The sequence below is a fragment of the Pleurodeles waltl genome, chromosome 10 (genome assembly GCF_031143425.1).
Source record: "Pleurodeles waltl isolate 20211129_DDA chromosome 10, aPleWal1.hap1.20221129, whole genome shotgun sequence".
In the NCBI taxonomy this organism is placed as follows: Eukaryota; Metazoa; Chordata; class Amphibia; order Caudata; family Salamandridae; genus Pleurodeles; species Pleurodeles waltl.
The window spans coordinates 851,690,382-851,704,324 of NC_090449.1; the positions used below are offsets into that span (position 1 = coordinate 851,690,382).

The window sequence follows — 13,943 nt, forward strand, 5'->3', positions numbered from 1 at the left end:
TATGTTTTTATCAAATGTATTATTCAAGGGAGTATAGTTGAAACTGCTGTTTTGAAATCTCACTGGATTAAACCCATTGGTGTATTTTTTGGTGGCACCTGAAACGAACACGATCATGACATTGAAAAAAGGTTTCAACATATATATATATTTTTTATTGCACAGCACGTGTCACAAAAATAATATCTATTGGCAAAGCCAGTAGGTCCGACCTTGGCAAGCTGGTCTGATGGTTAAACATTTATCATTTCTTATGCAAGCATGCAACATAAAAATAAAACGTGCCACCAACTAAAAGTGGCTGCGGTGTTCTTGCAATAAAAAAGTTAAATTTAAGAAAACGTTCATTCGGTTAACTGTTTTCTTAATGATAGCTTTTAAATATCCTTTTCACTTCTGACTTGCATTTTATAATTATTATTAGTGAAAGGGGCAAGAGTAAATCACCATTTAACAAAACACCCAAATCTCTGATCACTGTCTTTTTATAACACCTACTTTAGAAAAAATGAGCTAGAAAATAAATAACCATGTATCTGTGCATGGGAAGTACAGTCTAAATCAGTGTTTCCCAACCTTTTGCCTTCTGCGGACCCTGCATTATCAGTGCTGGAACCCGGAGACCCCCCCCCTTATTGAATCATTATTCGAACCCAGGGACCCCCACAAGGAGTCATTACTGAAAGCTGGGGTCCTAATTTGCTAATATTATTACATTTTCTAATCAGTCACAGACACCCTGAGGAAGCGTTGCTGACCTCCAGGGGTCCTCGGACCACAGGTTGGGAGCCGCTGGTCTAAATAAATAGCCAGTATTTTACAGAAGTATATAAAAAGCGCACACTTTAAACCAGCTTTGTTCTGAAGAGTAAGGAACTATTTTTAGGCAGATGTAAACAATGTGCTCATACTTTGTGCACTCACTCAAAGTGAAGGGAGCCAATGGTAAAGTGGGCTGGGCCACAGACCCATTCTGTATGTTGTAGTGAGCGGAAGCAAACAGTGAATGACAGCTTAGCAGACCAGTGGATGAAACCCACTGATCAAAAGCCCATCTGTGCGTGTGTGATTGTTTTTGAAACAAGGCCAGACCTAAAAACAAAAACGTTAACAGAAAGAAAACTTTAGCCATCTGCTTGTAGTTAAAATGTAAAATTGAAAAAAATTGTGCATCTCATTAATTTTAATGAACACAAGAGCTTCCTAGCAGGTGGGTGTACTTAGAGCATGTGCAGAAACCCTTTTTAGTTTTAATGCACAACAGGGAAAACAGGAGTGATTTTAAAGAATAATAAAACATTGGCAAACTGAAGATTTGGTCCAGCAGCCCTCACACATAAGTGTGATTGTATTTAGGCGGATTTGCAAACCAGATAAGGAAAAATTCCACCACTCAGTGGAAGACAGCCAGGATCTAAAGTGTGCTGACTCATTGTCCCATGCTGTATGCTATGGTTTGGCAGAAGTACAGTGTGAATAACAGTTGAACAGACCAGTGAATGGGCATAGGTGGCCCAAGGTCTCAAAGTGTATGTGTGTGTGTGTATATATATATATATATATATATATATGTATGTATGTATGTTTCAAGTACTGGAGGCTGGAAAGAGAGGTAAAGCTATCTTGTGGGTGCAACTTAAAAAATAGTAGCAGTGAGCTTTGCTTTTTTCATGGAAAGTATTTGAATACATTAATTCCCTTGGTCTGTATCTATGGACAACACATTAATTTGTTGTATTGTTTGGAGTGCTTCTCAGGTCAGTCTCACAAACAATCTGATTTGGGAAATTTGATGGAAAATGTGGATGTTACATTTTTGGGTTTTGACCACCTGTGCCCTATTCTATTGCTTGCTTGTTACCGGCACTGACTAGTATAGTGCATCATCAACCACTCTTTTTTTGGTCAAGTTTGGAGAAGGCTTCAAGAAAAGCTGTCCTTGAATGGCCCATTGTTTGATTATATCTTGAAAGAGCACCGATCAGTTTTACACTTCTGATTATTTACATTGTGCTTACTTGTAAATTTGGTTGACTGCCTTGATTTGCGAAGCAAAGGTGATCGCCACTTTTTAAAGAATAGACTGAGAAAAGTGATAGCCTGGACAAATCAGAAAATAAATTAAACCGCACTTGGTCTGATCTGAACATATGAGAATGTCTGCAACTAATAGTTGTCACAAACTGAGTGATAGCTTCAGAAATGACCCAACTATGTTGCAATCTGGGGATATAAATAATTGAGATAAGGACAAGTAAATCTGAATGTTACAGATAGAACTTGGAGGTAGTAGGTCATGCTTTTGGAGGTGAAAAGAGAGAAAATTATGACCCTATATATAATCTAAGGTTCGGGGAAATGTGGTCAACAACGTCCTTTGAAATTGTTCTGTATTGTATATATCAAGGGAAATTGCTTTTATAGTATCAGGTATGACAATGTATGTTTTAGTTAAACTGAGGACACTAATGGATGTGTGTGATTGTGAATAATGTGCATTGGTTAAAAGTGTGTAATTGTATAACTGTTGCTGGCTATATGAAATATGTCAATAGAAAAGGTACAAATATTTAATTGTTTAAAAAATGTGTGCTAAACGTGCATCTGTTGTCATGATATTGTCATTTAGTGCAGTTATGTGCTTAATAATGTAAAAATAGCTTGCTATGACGATACCTATCTACAACTCTTCCACCAGTAAAATAAGACAACCTGTTGCTGGTAACTGTTAAGGGGGAACTCCGATAGATCATTGGGGAGCTGATAAGCAGTGTAGCAGGAGTGGGTGGGCCACTCAACATTGTGCTGTGAAAAAGACCCAAAAGCATGCTGAGGTGGGGGTAGTGATGCAAGGGGTTAAAGGAAATTCAGTGTTAAAAAAATACAGGCAGGTGAGCAAATTATGATATGTGCTAAAGCAGGAGAGTGATTGACAGTAGGGCAAGGCAGGATGCAAGCAGAGAGTGACTGCTATTTATGTTCAAGATGCCATGCATGAGGCACGAAGTGTTTTGGGGAGTTTGCTACTTAGCAAGAATTCTGGACTCTGGACATGCATCTGCTGACTTTTCCAAAGCTCAGACGGGACACAGAAGGCAAGAGAAGCTTCGGAGCTCGAGATTCTTCAAACTGGGCGCTCCTGCTGGTGCCTCTGAATTCTGAAACTGTGTGGGATTCACATTAGTTACTCGAGAATGTATTCACTTAGTATAAGGATTTGGTTGGTGGCAATAACTCAGGATGAAATTAATTTCTAAGGAGAGAAATAATTTGAGTCTGCCGAGGATCCCAGATAAATAGGACAGGTATGGGTTGAACAATAGATAAAACATTCGTTATCTGTTGCTTACAAAACGTTGAGAAATTAACTTTTGAGGTTGTAAAATTTGTGGTTGGTGGGGGAAGAGCTGTGTTGTTTGGCAAGAAGCACAAAGAATTGGGGTTTTAGTGCAAAAACATGAATGTAAGTGAGGACATGGTGGTTGTCCCAGGCAAGAAAGGTGGTGCAATGAATTGAAAAGAAGGTTATGCTTGATGACAGATGCAAGGAGGCAGGGTGAGGGGACATTCTGTGATCTCAATAGGTTGGCACACAGCACCTGGATTTATGTGTTGGGGTGGTAGATATTAGCCACAGAGACAATTTGCAGAGTGATGACTGTATAGAGTGCTGGATGTATGGGGTGGTGTGACAGGTATTGAAAACTGGAGAGGCTGCAGTGACTATCTTACTCTGTAGGTTCAATAGATAATTAGACAGTTACATGAGATACACTTACACAATGAAACAGTTAAGAAACATTTCATAAGTCTAGCAGGCGTTTCTGTCACAGGTCAAGGGCATTGGGGAACTGAGTAAGTCAATTTGGATTGATTTGGTTACCAACTGTGCTACGAGGTTAAGACACTATGTAAAGGTTCAATGTAAGGCCTAAGTATCAGGGCATGCTGCTCTGCAAAGCATTACGCAATGTTTGTATACATAAGCCATGAAGCTGATTGACTAGGATGACAATAGGTGTTCAGAGGACTGAATGTAAGGCACTTATGACCTCTAGTGGCTAATGGGCACTGTGCTGAACACAGGGTGTACGAATAGGCTCCAAGTGGTATATAAACCAGCAGCCTGGAGGCCAATAAATCAGGTGGACTGTGCATTATTTATCCGTAGTTTATACGACCATACAAAGTGGACTAGTACAGCAAGCTTCCATTTTGATGGGCATTATTCTTATATCTGTAATACACAGACACCCCTTCACCCTGTCATAACCAGAAAATAAAGTTTTCAAGGCTTAGAGTTTCCCATTTAAGGCTGTTTCAGTTTTAAAGTAAGATATTCCCTTGCTGTGATATAGAACAATGTTTGCTTATAGTATAATCTCTCCGTTTCTAACCGAAAAATTGAGGAGTTGGACACTTCTTTTATAGTTGAATGCAAATACATACATAGTTTTTATGAGGGAGTTTGACTTTTCAGAAGTCAAAGCCTGTTCTTCTAGGCATCTTCTGTCTGATTTTGATATGCACAGCGGTACTCGCACCATGCGTTTGAGTCGCTTCTTCATATTTCTGGATAATAACCAGGCATTGATCTGTTGCTAATCTGATGTAACCTTTTGTGTGTATTGATCACAGCCATTTTCTCCAGAGAGGGAAATCAAAGCCTGTTTTGGTTGAACAGTTCATTACTGCAGGCTGAACTTGAATCGCTGTGATTGTTGATGGATGCTAGTGTGGGACAGTAGTGACGGGCACCTCGCCTTCCGTATCCCTTTACAGTGCACAACAATGCGCATCCTCCTTCCAAGAAATTCAAGTAGTACCGGGAAAAAATGGCATTCTCAAAGGTCGTTCATCTGAGCGGCGCCACAGCATATATGCAAGAGTAAATGGTTATTTTGAAGAGCATGTGAGTGTGTAGATTGGAATGTTTGATTAAAAATAACGGGCTTTCATTGGAATGTAGTTAAATTGAGATGTTACAAGGAAAGCACATTATTGCAAGTTGTAAGTGTGAATGGAGAAATCAAAGTTTAAGAATAAAAGCTTTACTCAAAGGTTTGCTGTGTCAGGAAACCTAAATACCTCTCTGGACATATTGATGCTATGTCCTCTTTATTATTAGAGTGAATTATTTTATATGCTCATATGTCTTTTGTTAGGTTCAATTATTTTATTTGTTCACATGATATATGTTTGATGTACATATGAATTATATGCATGCTAAACCATTGCTCTCGGTCTAAGAGACACTCTCGCTCTCATATGGTCACACAGCGGAGAGCAGGCCATTACCTTGTTGATTTCAAGTTGATTGATGGGCTTTGGGGGTTTCAAGTTCTGCAAAACTCCATCTTTGTGCCAACTTGAAAGCGAGCAGTGAGGTAAGTGCTTTGGACTGGGTGAGCATACATGAGTGTGGTCAAGTGCAAGAGTGTCCTGTCATGAAATCTGCTTACTTCACCGTGGTGTGACTTAAAACAAAGCCATGACCTTGTACCAATCAATGATGTTTTTAGTTTAGTACGTATGTTATAATGAAGTGGCATTCTTGATGTGATCTGTAATTGAGCTTCAGGCTCAAAAGCATGATCCACTTTGGTGGTTGGCCTAAACACAAAGGGCTCTTCAAGGACCTATTTAAAAAGTCAAGGAGTTATTCTGTAACCATTTTACCCAGGATTATCCATGCTTAATCCGAGCCTTTGATTGCAGTTTTGGGAACTGGGACTTACTTACCTTCATCAGACTTTGGCCCAGAACAAGAGCACTAGAGGTGGAAGAAAAAGACGAGGAAACAAACTGAGAAGCAGGGTCTGAAAAAAAATCAGCAAAAGTGCAGTGAATGTATAATGGTGGATGAAAGAGGCATGAGATGCAATTAAGATTAGTCAACCAAGGTATTTGACAACTCTCAGCAGCTCTGGCAGTGGCATTCTGGGAAACAAACGTTGGTCACTGGCCTTTATTCTTTTATGATTAAGCACTGGGGAGTTATCAACCCTCTTGAAGCCTCGTCAGTATTTATTACCAATTCACGTGCAGCTTCAGTGGAGGCATGTTCTCTTCTGCCAGCTAGAATATTTCTTCTCATACTCGCACAGGAAGTAGTTTTGTGTCATAGTTATGGGGCTAAAGCTTGAATGTATATGCTGCAATAGTTTGAACGTTTATTATATTGACAAATGTGATCTTGTGTGGACTTCACCACAAATGCATTAAGTAAATAAAAAGATGGATGATTCATTTTGCTTTTTTTTTTTTAACAGCTGTACCACCAAACATCGCAGATATGAAGAATTTGGAAGTATTGAATTTTTTCAACAACCAGATTGAAGAGTTGCCAACTCAGATCAGTAGTCTACAGAAGCTCAAACATCTAAATCTAGGGTATGTCTTTTAATGATTGAGTATAAACGACCCATCAGTATTGAGTTGAGGATCCACTCTACACACACTTGCTTGAAGTCATTCTTTGACGTAAGTCCTCCGTAAGGTTGTACAGCGATAGGAGTTCAACAAATAAAATCCATTTAGTTAATCATTGAGAGAATCATAATTGTTGGACTACAGACATAAAATCACAAACGCATATTGTGATCAGCTCTTGCGCTTTTCTCTTGCACTGTGTGTGTAACTACAAAGACTAGCCTTCCAATGGGATCAGATTGAATTATTCCTGGTCTCTCACATGACAATGTAACCTATGCAACGTCAGTATTCTCGTACTCATGCTATAAAAATATGCTTCCTTGGAGAGGGTTAATGATGTTGGCAAACATATGGGGGATTCATAGCTGCAGGTGGGATAGCGGCTCATCTTTGCAGCTGCCAAGTTTCCGAATGTCATGTCATTTGTAATACATTGAGACAGTCCTGTCTTTTTGTCATCTTTTTTTAAATGCTAAATAATAGATGTGCCTAAACTTGCAAACCACTGCTAGCTAAAAAGCCAACACTGTCTGGAGTTGTCAGCTCCAGAGAAGAGTACCTATTCCAACTTGCTGAAATAAAAAGTGCCATCTTTCTAAATGGTGATTTTGCATAACGCATCATATTTAATGTTTCTGTGGACCCTCACCAACATGTATATCTACTAAGATTGTGTGTCTGCCTTTCCCAAGGAGCTGTGCTTGCTTGTGTTAGCGAGCCTGATCTTAATAAGTAAACTTATAAGGGGACGCGAATAGGTTGATGAACCTTTTGACTTGCAATTAAGATGTTCTTACCATAGCTCCAGTACTGTTGAAAAGAAAAAAACTAAATTAAAAAACTTTTATTCGGTATGAAAAAATTCATCCATTACAGCAAATGATCACCAATACATTATTAATATACCAATAAAACCATAAATAATAAAAACACCCGTCATAAATAGGAACATATAAAAACCACATTCAAAAAATAAATAAAAAACAATAAGATAGACAAAAATCATTCTAAAAATTCTACATTATTACGCCAAGTAATAGCTCCCTTCAAGGATGAACCCAGGCCCTTCCATACCAATACATCTGAGGCCATTTGTAACCACAGGAAAGCAGGACGATATTGCACGAAACCCTTGGGCCTTAGGAGAGGTAATAAGAAACGAGTTCTAAACGGTGCATAAAAAACACTGAACAATGTAAAATGGAGCAAGGTCTGATGGGACACGCCATCGCAGGGGCATAGTCTAATACATTTGTCCCCATACTGACCTAGCAGGAAGCATAAGTTACTTCTAATGCTTCCCAGGCGGAATCGAGTTATGAGAGACCTTTCCCTCACATCCTTTATTTCTAAAAGATAGCGCTCGGGGCCCACCCACATCTTTAACATGATGTAATCCCTAATCAATTTTTTCCCTAGGGCCTCCCCCTCCCTCTTGGAGTCCTGTATTCTCAGAAAATTGTCCTTAACCCATTTCTTGTCATAGCTAGTCAGACCCTCGGGATAATCAAACAATTCTGGCCGCCCGATGGTCCCTTAGGATATCCTTATTAAGAGTGGCATGTTCGTTACTCCAGATTGAGATCCATAACAGAAGGGGAGCCAGATGGATAGTATCCTGCACAAACTCAAGCTCTAGTTCCAAGTGAAGGCAAAAACCAGGGATGTTTTGTCCAACTCCCAGGAGCCTTCTACAAAAACGATTTTCTTCCACCGTAAGAGCTCGGGTATCCCTATACCCCCAAAGTGCAGAGCCATACAGCAGGACAGGAAGGCATTTCCGCCTATAGATTTCAAGCAGGGGCTTAATAGGTTTACTCCCTACCCTTACAGCAAAGTCAAAAGCCGCACCAACTGTTGCATGGAAAAGCACAACCCTTCTGGCAATACAGGGTTTCCAGGATCCTTTCTCATCAAAAATGACCCCTAAGTATGGGAACTCATGGACCCTGCTAATAACTTGATCCTCCACCCTTAGCTCCCCCACCCTGCTCAGGGGTCTTCCACAAACCATAAAATGTGATTTCTTAAAATTGACCTCTAAACCTAAAGCTGACATAAAAGTAACATAAGCTCTAACTATTTCCCGGAGACCATTCATCGTGCGGGCCATGAGGACTGCGTCATCTGCGTACGTCAGCAAAGGGATATCAATACCCTTCACCTTTGGGACATCCCTACAGTGTTCCATCAAAAAATCAGACAGTCCATTTGTATATAGAAGGAACAAGGTAGGAGCCAGAACACACCCCTGACGCACACCTCTTGAAAGCTTAAAAGCCTCTGAGCATTCCCCATTAGGCCCCACCCTCACATTTGCAACTGTCCCAGAGTGGAGATATCGAAGCAGCTCTATAATGTTAGAATCCAAACCTAAATGATTTAGCCTCTCCCATAAAATAGACCGGTTCACTTTATCAAAGGCACAGCTAAGGTCCATAAAGGCAAGATAAAGGGTACCTTTCCTGGCCTGTGTGTATTTACCGATCATCATCAGTAAATTGAGACATTGTTCTCGCGTACCAAGGCCTTCCCTAAAACCATACTGTTCCCAGCTTAAAATATCATTTCCTATCATCTAGGCCTCCAGACGCCTTAGAATGATCCATCCCAGAATCTTTTCAGAAGAGTCCAGGAGAGATATAGGGCGATAAGACTTAGGGTCATTACGATCGCCCTTTTTGAACACTGGGACAATGCATGCCAGTCTCCAAGAGGCTGGAATGCCCACAGTAACTGCTGCATTGAGAACATTTAGGAGAATAGGTGCCCATAGCTGGGGGTTAGCTTTATATAAGTCCATAGGGATCGAATCCGGGCCTGGAGCTTTATTGCTTGCGCTACTTTGTAATGCATCCATAACCTCCTGGAGCGAGAACCTGATTGCTAGGTTAGGAGCTGCATCGCACACGTTCTCCTGGATATTTCTTAAGGGGATACCCTCAAAGATTTTACAGAAATGAATTACCCAGGCCTCCGGGGCGATATTACAGCCAAGGCCCTCAGAAGTTTCTGTTACAAAGGAACCTCTATTTACCACCTTCCAGAACAGGCCAGGGTCCTTCAGGGCTATAGCACGCTCTAACTCTTCCCAGGCTTTATCTTTATGTTTTAGCTTACTATCCCTCGTGGCCCTTTTGTACCTCAGTCTAGCTTCTTTTACGAGGACCCAGTCTCTAGGGTGATTCTTGGAAGCCATCATTAGGTTTGCCCTTGCATCATAGCAGGCCTTGTCATACCAGCCACATTTACGTTTACTGGGGTGGCTGCCTACTGAGAGAAGGCAGTCTCTAACTGCTGCATTTACCACTGTTATAGCATCCATAACAGTCTTAGGATTTGGGGCCTCTATCGGGAGTATTTCCATAAATAGATGTAAATTTTCCCCCACCACCCTTCCTACAACTTTTTGGGTGTCCACTTGCTTCCACCCAAGCCGCCTACCCTGGGCCTTTATCACCACTGCTACAGGCCTACCTTGTCCTAGTTTACGTAGGGCCCCAGGGAGTTTAAAGGACACTATAAGGGGATTGTGGTTGCTAAAACACTCCCCTAACACTTCACCCCCAATCACCAAATCTCTGATAGGGGGAGACACAAAAATGTAATCAATGGTGGATCCAGACCCTCTTCCCACATAGGTTGGAAGTTGGTGGGTACCTACTGCTTCTATATCATAAAAATTCAGAAGGCCCATCTTCCTGAGTTCCTTTATTAGATCCCTGCCTCTAGAGTCCTGCAGACCATGCGCTAAGTAGTCCTTGCAGTCACGAATAAAGGGATTAACCACAGTACAGAGCCTGCCCAGTTTGGCATTAAAATCTCCAGAGACAATAGCACAAAATTCCAGCCCCACCTTCTCCATTCTATTTTTCAGAACCTGAAGAACGGAGAACAGAGCCCCAATTTGGCAACCCCCATCCCACACAGCGTTATAGAAGTTAACCAATAAAATATTAAACTTATTGGAGAAGATTACCCATACCAACAATATACCTCGGTGGTTGCAGTTGATTTGAAAAGCACCCACTATCTTGGAGAGGCGAATTAGGGTAACCAGACCACCTTTCGAGCGGCCACCAATAGACTGTACGGCTGGAATTGCATATCTATCATACCTATCCCACACAGACAGCCCCTCTGACCAAGTTTCCTGAAGCATGATAACATCATAGTTAGCCACACACCCAACCCATGCTTGATCAGATAACTTAGCATCATAACCCGCAATGTTCCATGAGATAAGATTACACTGAGGAGGAACCTCTTCCTGAACAGCCAATGCATTGGCGCATTGTCAGTCCACCCCTTCCAAGGATAAATTGCTATTGGTAACAGTTCTTCTCCTAATCGCCTGCAGGTTATTCTGACCCTGGGGGGGATTCTTACCATAACCAAGAGACACCCCAGTACACAGTCGCATGTGGTTGTAAAAAAAAAACAGAGGGACCATACCCATTGAGCCTGCTCTAAGGACAGCAGAACGATGGGTAGAAAGGAGCCTTTGAGTCAAGGCAGGATATCTAACATTTATAATGATACAGTCTTCATTCCCCACCTTATTTTTGGGGCCGACCCAGCCAATTCTTCTAGCAAACAAAATGTCCTTAAAGTCCTTACATGAAAAATCACAGTTGTTGCTCAGCCAATGGCCAACCTTGTTTATGAGTTGGTTCGTAGACTCAATTGCCCTACGAGCAAGAACAGGCACATTCGTCAATTCTACCACGTAGGGGGCACATGCTGGGGGAAGATCCAGACAGGCCAGGGAAGCTCCAGTACATAATCAATAATCAATACACAATCAATAAACAGTAATCAATCAAATCAATAATAAATGGAGTCAGTAATTTTCACGCACCATGACCTTCCAGTCATGAATAACCACACCTTTAGCAAAAGTTTAGGATGTTTATTTCCCTATTTTAACAATGCTATTGGCATGTAGATTAATCTGAAAATCAAATGAAACACATACAGAAACAACACAGGTTGTCCAATGCGGAGGAAGAAACGTAACCTAATCAAAGCTTAAATTACATCCCATTATAATGTTATGGTGCAAAGCAATAGCAAAGTCAACTGCATTAACGAAATGAAGTACATGAAATTCAGCAGAGAAATTCACCAAACATTAGTCCCTGTTATCGTAAGTCAGGATCCTTAACTAACATCAGATTAACATCAGCATCTTGGGCTTCATGCAAAACAATTTAGTAACACAAATTTGGAAAACATCTAACTATGGCTCTACCAAAACAGTGCAGTTGGCACCTAGAAAGAAAAAGCAAATATGCATCATAATCACATTTCAGAAATATACCTATCCTTGGTGTGGATCAGCAAAGCAGAATCAGTCTTTTGTCCCCTCAGGACAGCAGTCGATCAGCAAGGCATCAGGCTCTCAGTCAGGAAACTATGGGCCAAGTCATTAGGCATTTAAAGATGAGCACGTCTCTAGTAAAGACGCACAAGAAAATAATAACCTTTCGGTCAGGAAGAATAAGGGCAAAATGACAGTATGAAGGCAAGGCAAGAATGTCCGAATGACTGTCTTTTCTCAGAATGAGCGTTGTTATATTAAAGTCACCTAAACTATCCCGTAATTCCCTATTGGTCAGTTAATCGTATGTTCGCACTCTGTCCAATAAACTACTATACCAAATTTATGAATTCTAATATTTCTCCATTCCCATATTGTTGATTGGTTCGTCTTGTGATGTCCTCATCATCTGGCTTGTCAGTTAACAATATTTTTGTAGCTTCTACTCTAGTCAGTATCTTCACTGTTCTTGTCCAGGGAAAGTTAGTTTCACACACACTACTCATCAAATGTTGCATTGGCAAGAAAATCATATCCCAGCAGTTGGTTCACACAAAATGCTTCAGTTGTGAGCACATTTAAATAACACAATAGACATTTCACAGTTTAATTCACTTGGTCAGCATTTTTATTAAAAGCTAAGAAATACAGCTTTTACATGAGGCCTAGCAACTAGGCCAAGACACTCGCTAAGTTAAGGCCTACAATTAATAAAGCTAATGTTTACTGCATAGCCCTTAATATGACATATTACTGCATTAGTCTAACATATAGCCAACATTTCATAATATTTAATCATTGATTAGTACACTTCGTTAACATTGACGGCCATTCTTTGTGATCACATTTTCAAATGCGTGCATTATTTTACTACGTTATTACATTTTCTACATAAACTTATTCAAAATACATAACACTCATTAATAATTTATATTAAAATACCTGCGCTAGCACGTGGTTACTTTCTTTCTTCTGTTGGCCCCTTCCTTGCCTAGATTAATATAGTCCATGCATTGTATAAAGAGACATTTGATCTAGTTCTCACATCGAAACCCCTTGCTTCGACAAAGCAACCAGTATTGGTTAAATACAGCTTATCTTACAAAATTACCTTGAATATCGAGATTTATTGGAGCGACACCATCCTGGATTGTGTCCATCAGAGAGAAAAATCTAATTATGCAAGTCAATTTGTCATCCATCAGTATTTCATGTTAATGTTAAAAACCGTCGTTGTCTTTACCATTGTAATCATGTAATGTACATTCATAGGAATGCAAGAAAGACCAGCATGATTTTGATGCATGTCTTACAATCTGATTTTCTGGGCCATTTCATCTTGGAAGAAAATTAAATCGATCTGCTTAAAAATGGAAAAATGTTTTCTCACTACCCCGTTTACACTATGCACGTTCCTTCGAAACATGTAGGCAGGGTTACCGACCTGTAACTGAGTTCTGCCAATACTAAGGGTAGAATTTGCTGCCTTGTTTTGTCGGGGGACTGACCTTTATTTGCTTGCAAGGAGAATGCATTGATTAGGAAACTTTGTTCTAGCTGAAGTGTGTCTGAGAGGTTCAGGTTTAATTTGGTATTTCCTCCTTCCCTTTTGAGATCAACACCGAAGTCCATTTCATATTGAATGTTCGCATCTGGAAGAAAGCGCCCTAAATCTGAAAATGGTTGTGTTAAAAGATGCATTCACCTGTGAATTAACTGAGTATAACCCGTCTTCATTTCTTTTCAGCTGGCACATTAGGATATTCTTGTGGGGTGATATGAAAGGACAACTGTAACTGTGTGGCACTGAAACACCGAATTAACTCAAACAGTTTTTGCATTTAGAGGTACTGCTACAAGCAGTGATAAAATAAAGCAGATAACATTTTCTTAAAATCCTCTTACAGATGCCTTCGTTTCACAGGTTGTGATTTTCAGCACCTTTATAGAATAACACTCTAGGGACATTTTGTTATGAAAACATGTTAAGGGAAAGATAAAAGTATGCTACAAGAAGCTATGGATATAAAACGGCTGTGCAAACAATCAGTTTGAATATAAGAAACCTGAGGGTAACTGGGACTTTTTTATGACATCTTACATTATGTAATTAAGTTTGCAACTGTATCTGAAGTCGTTGACGCTTACCAAATATGTTGATTTATTACTGTTCCTGCTGCATTTG

The 13,943-nt window shown here is 40.2% G+C and overlaps 1 protein-coding gene across 2 annotated transcripts in view; it reads left to right on the forward strand.

Moving 5' to 3' along the window:
• Positions 1–13,943, forward strand: part of RSU1 (Ras suppressor protein 1) — a 426,683-nt gene that overhangs the window by 103,535 nt on the left and 309,205 nt on the right. For both annotated transcript variants that reach the window (XR_011199181.1, XM_069211550.1), the window contains exon 4: positions 6,273–6,393. Coding sequence is in view for 1 of the 2 variants with exons in the window: in XM_069211550.1 (XP_069067651.1) it covers positions 6,273–6,393 (121 nt within the window). In the remaining variant the exon portion in view is untranslated. The remainder of the gene's footprint in view (positions 1–6,272; positions 6,394–13,943) is intronic.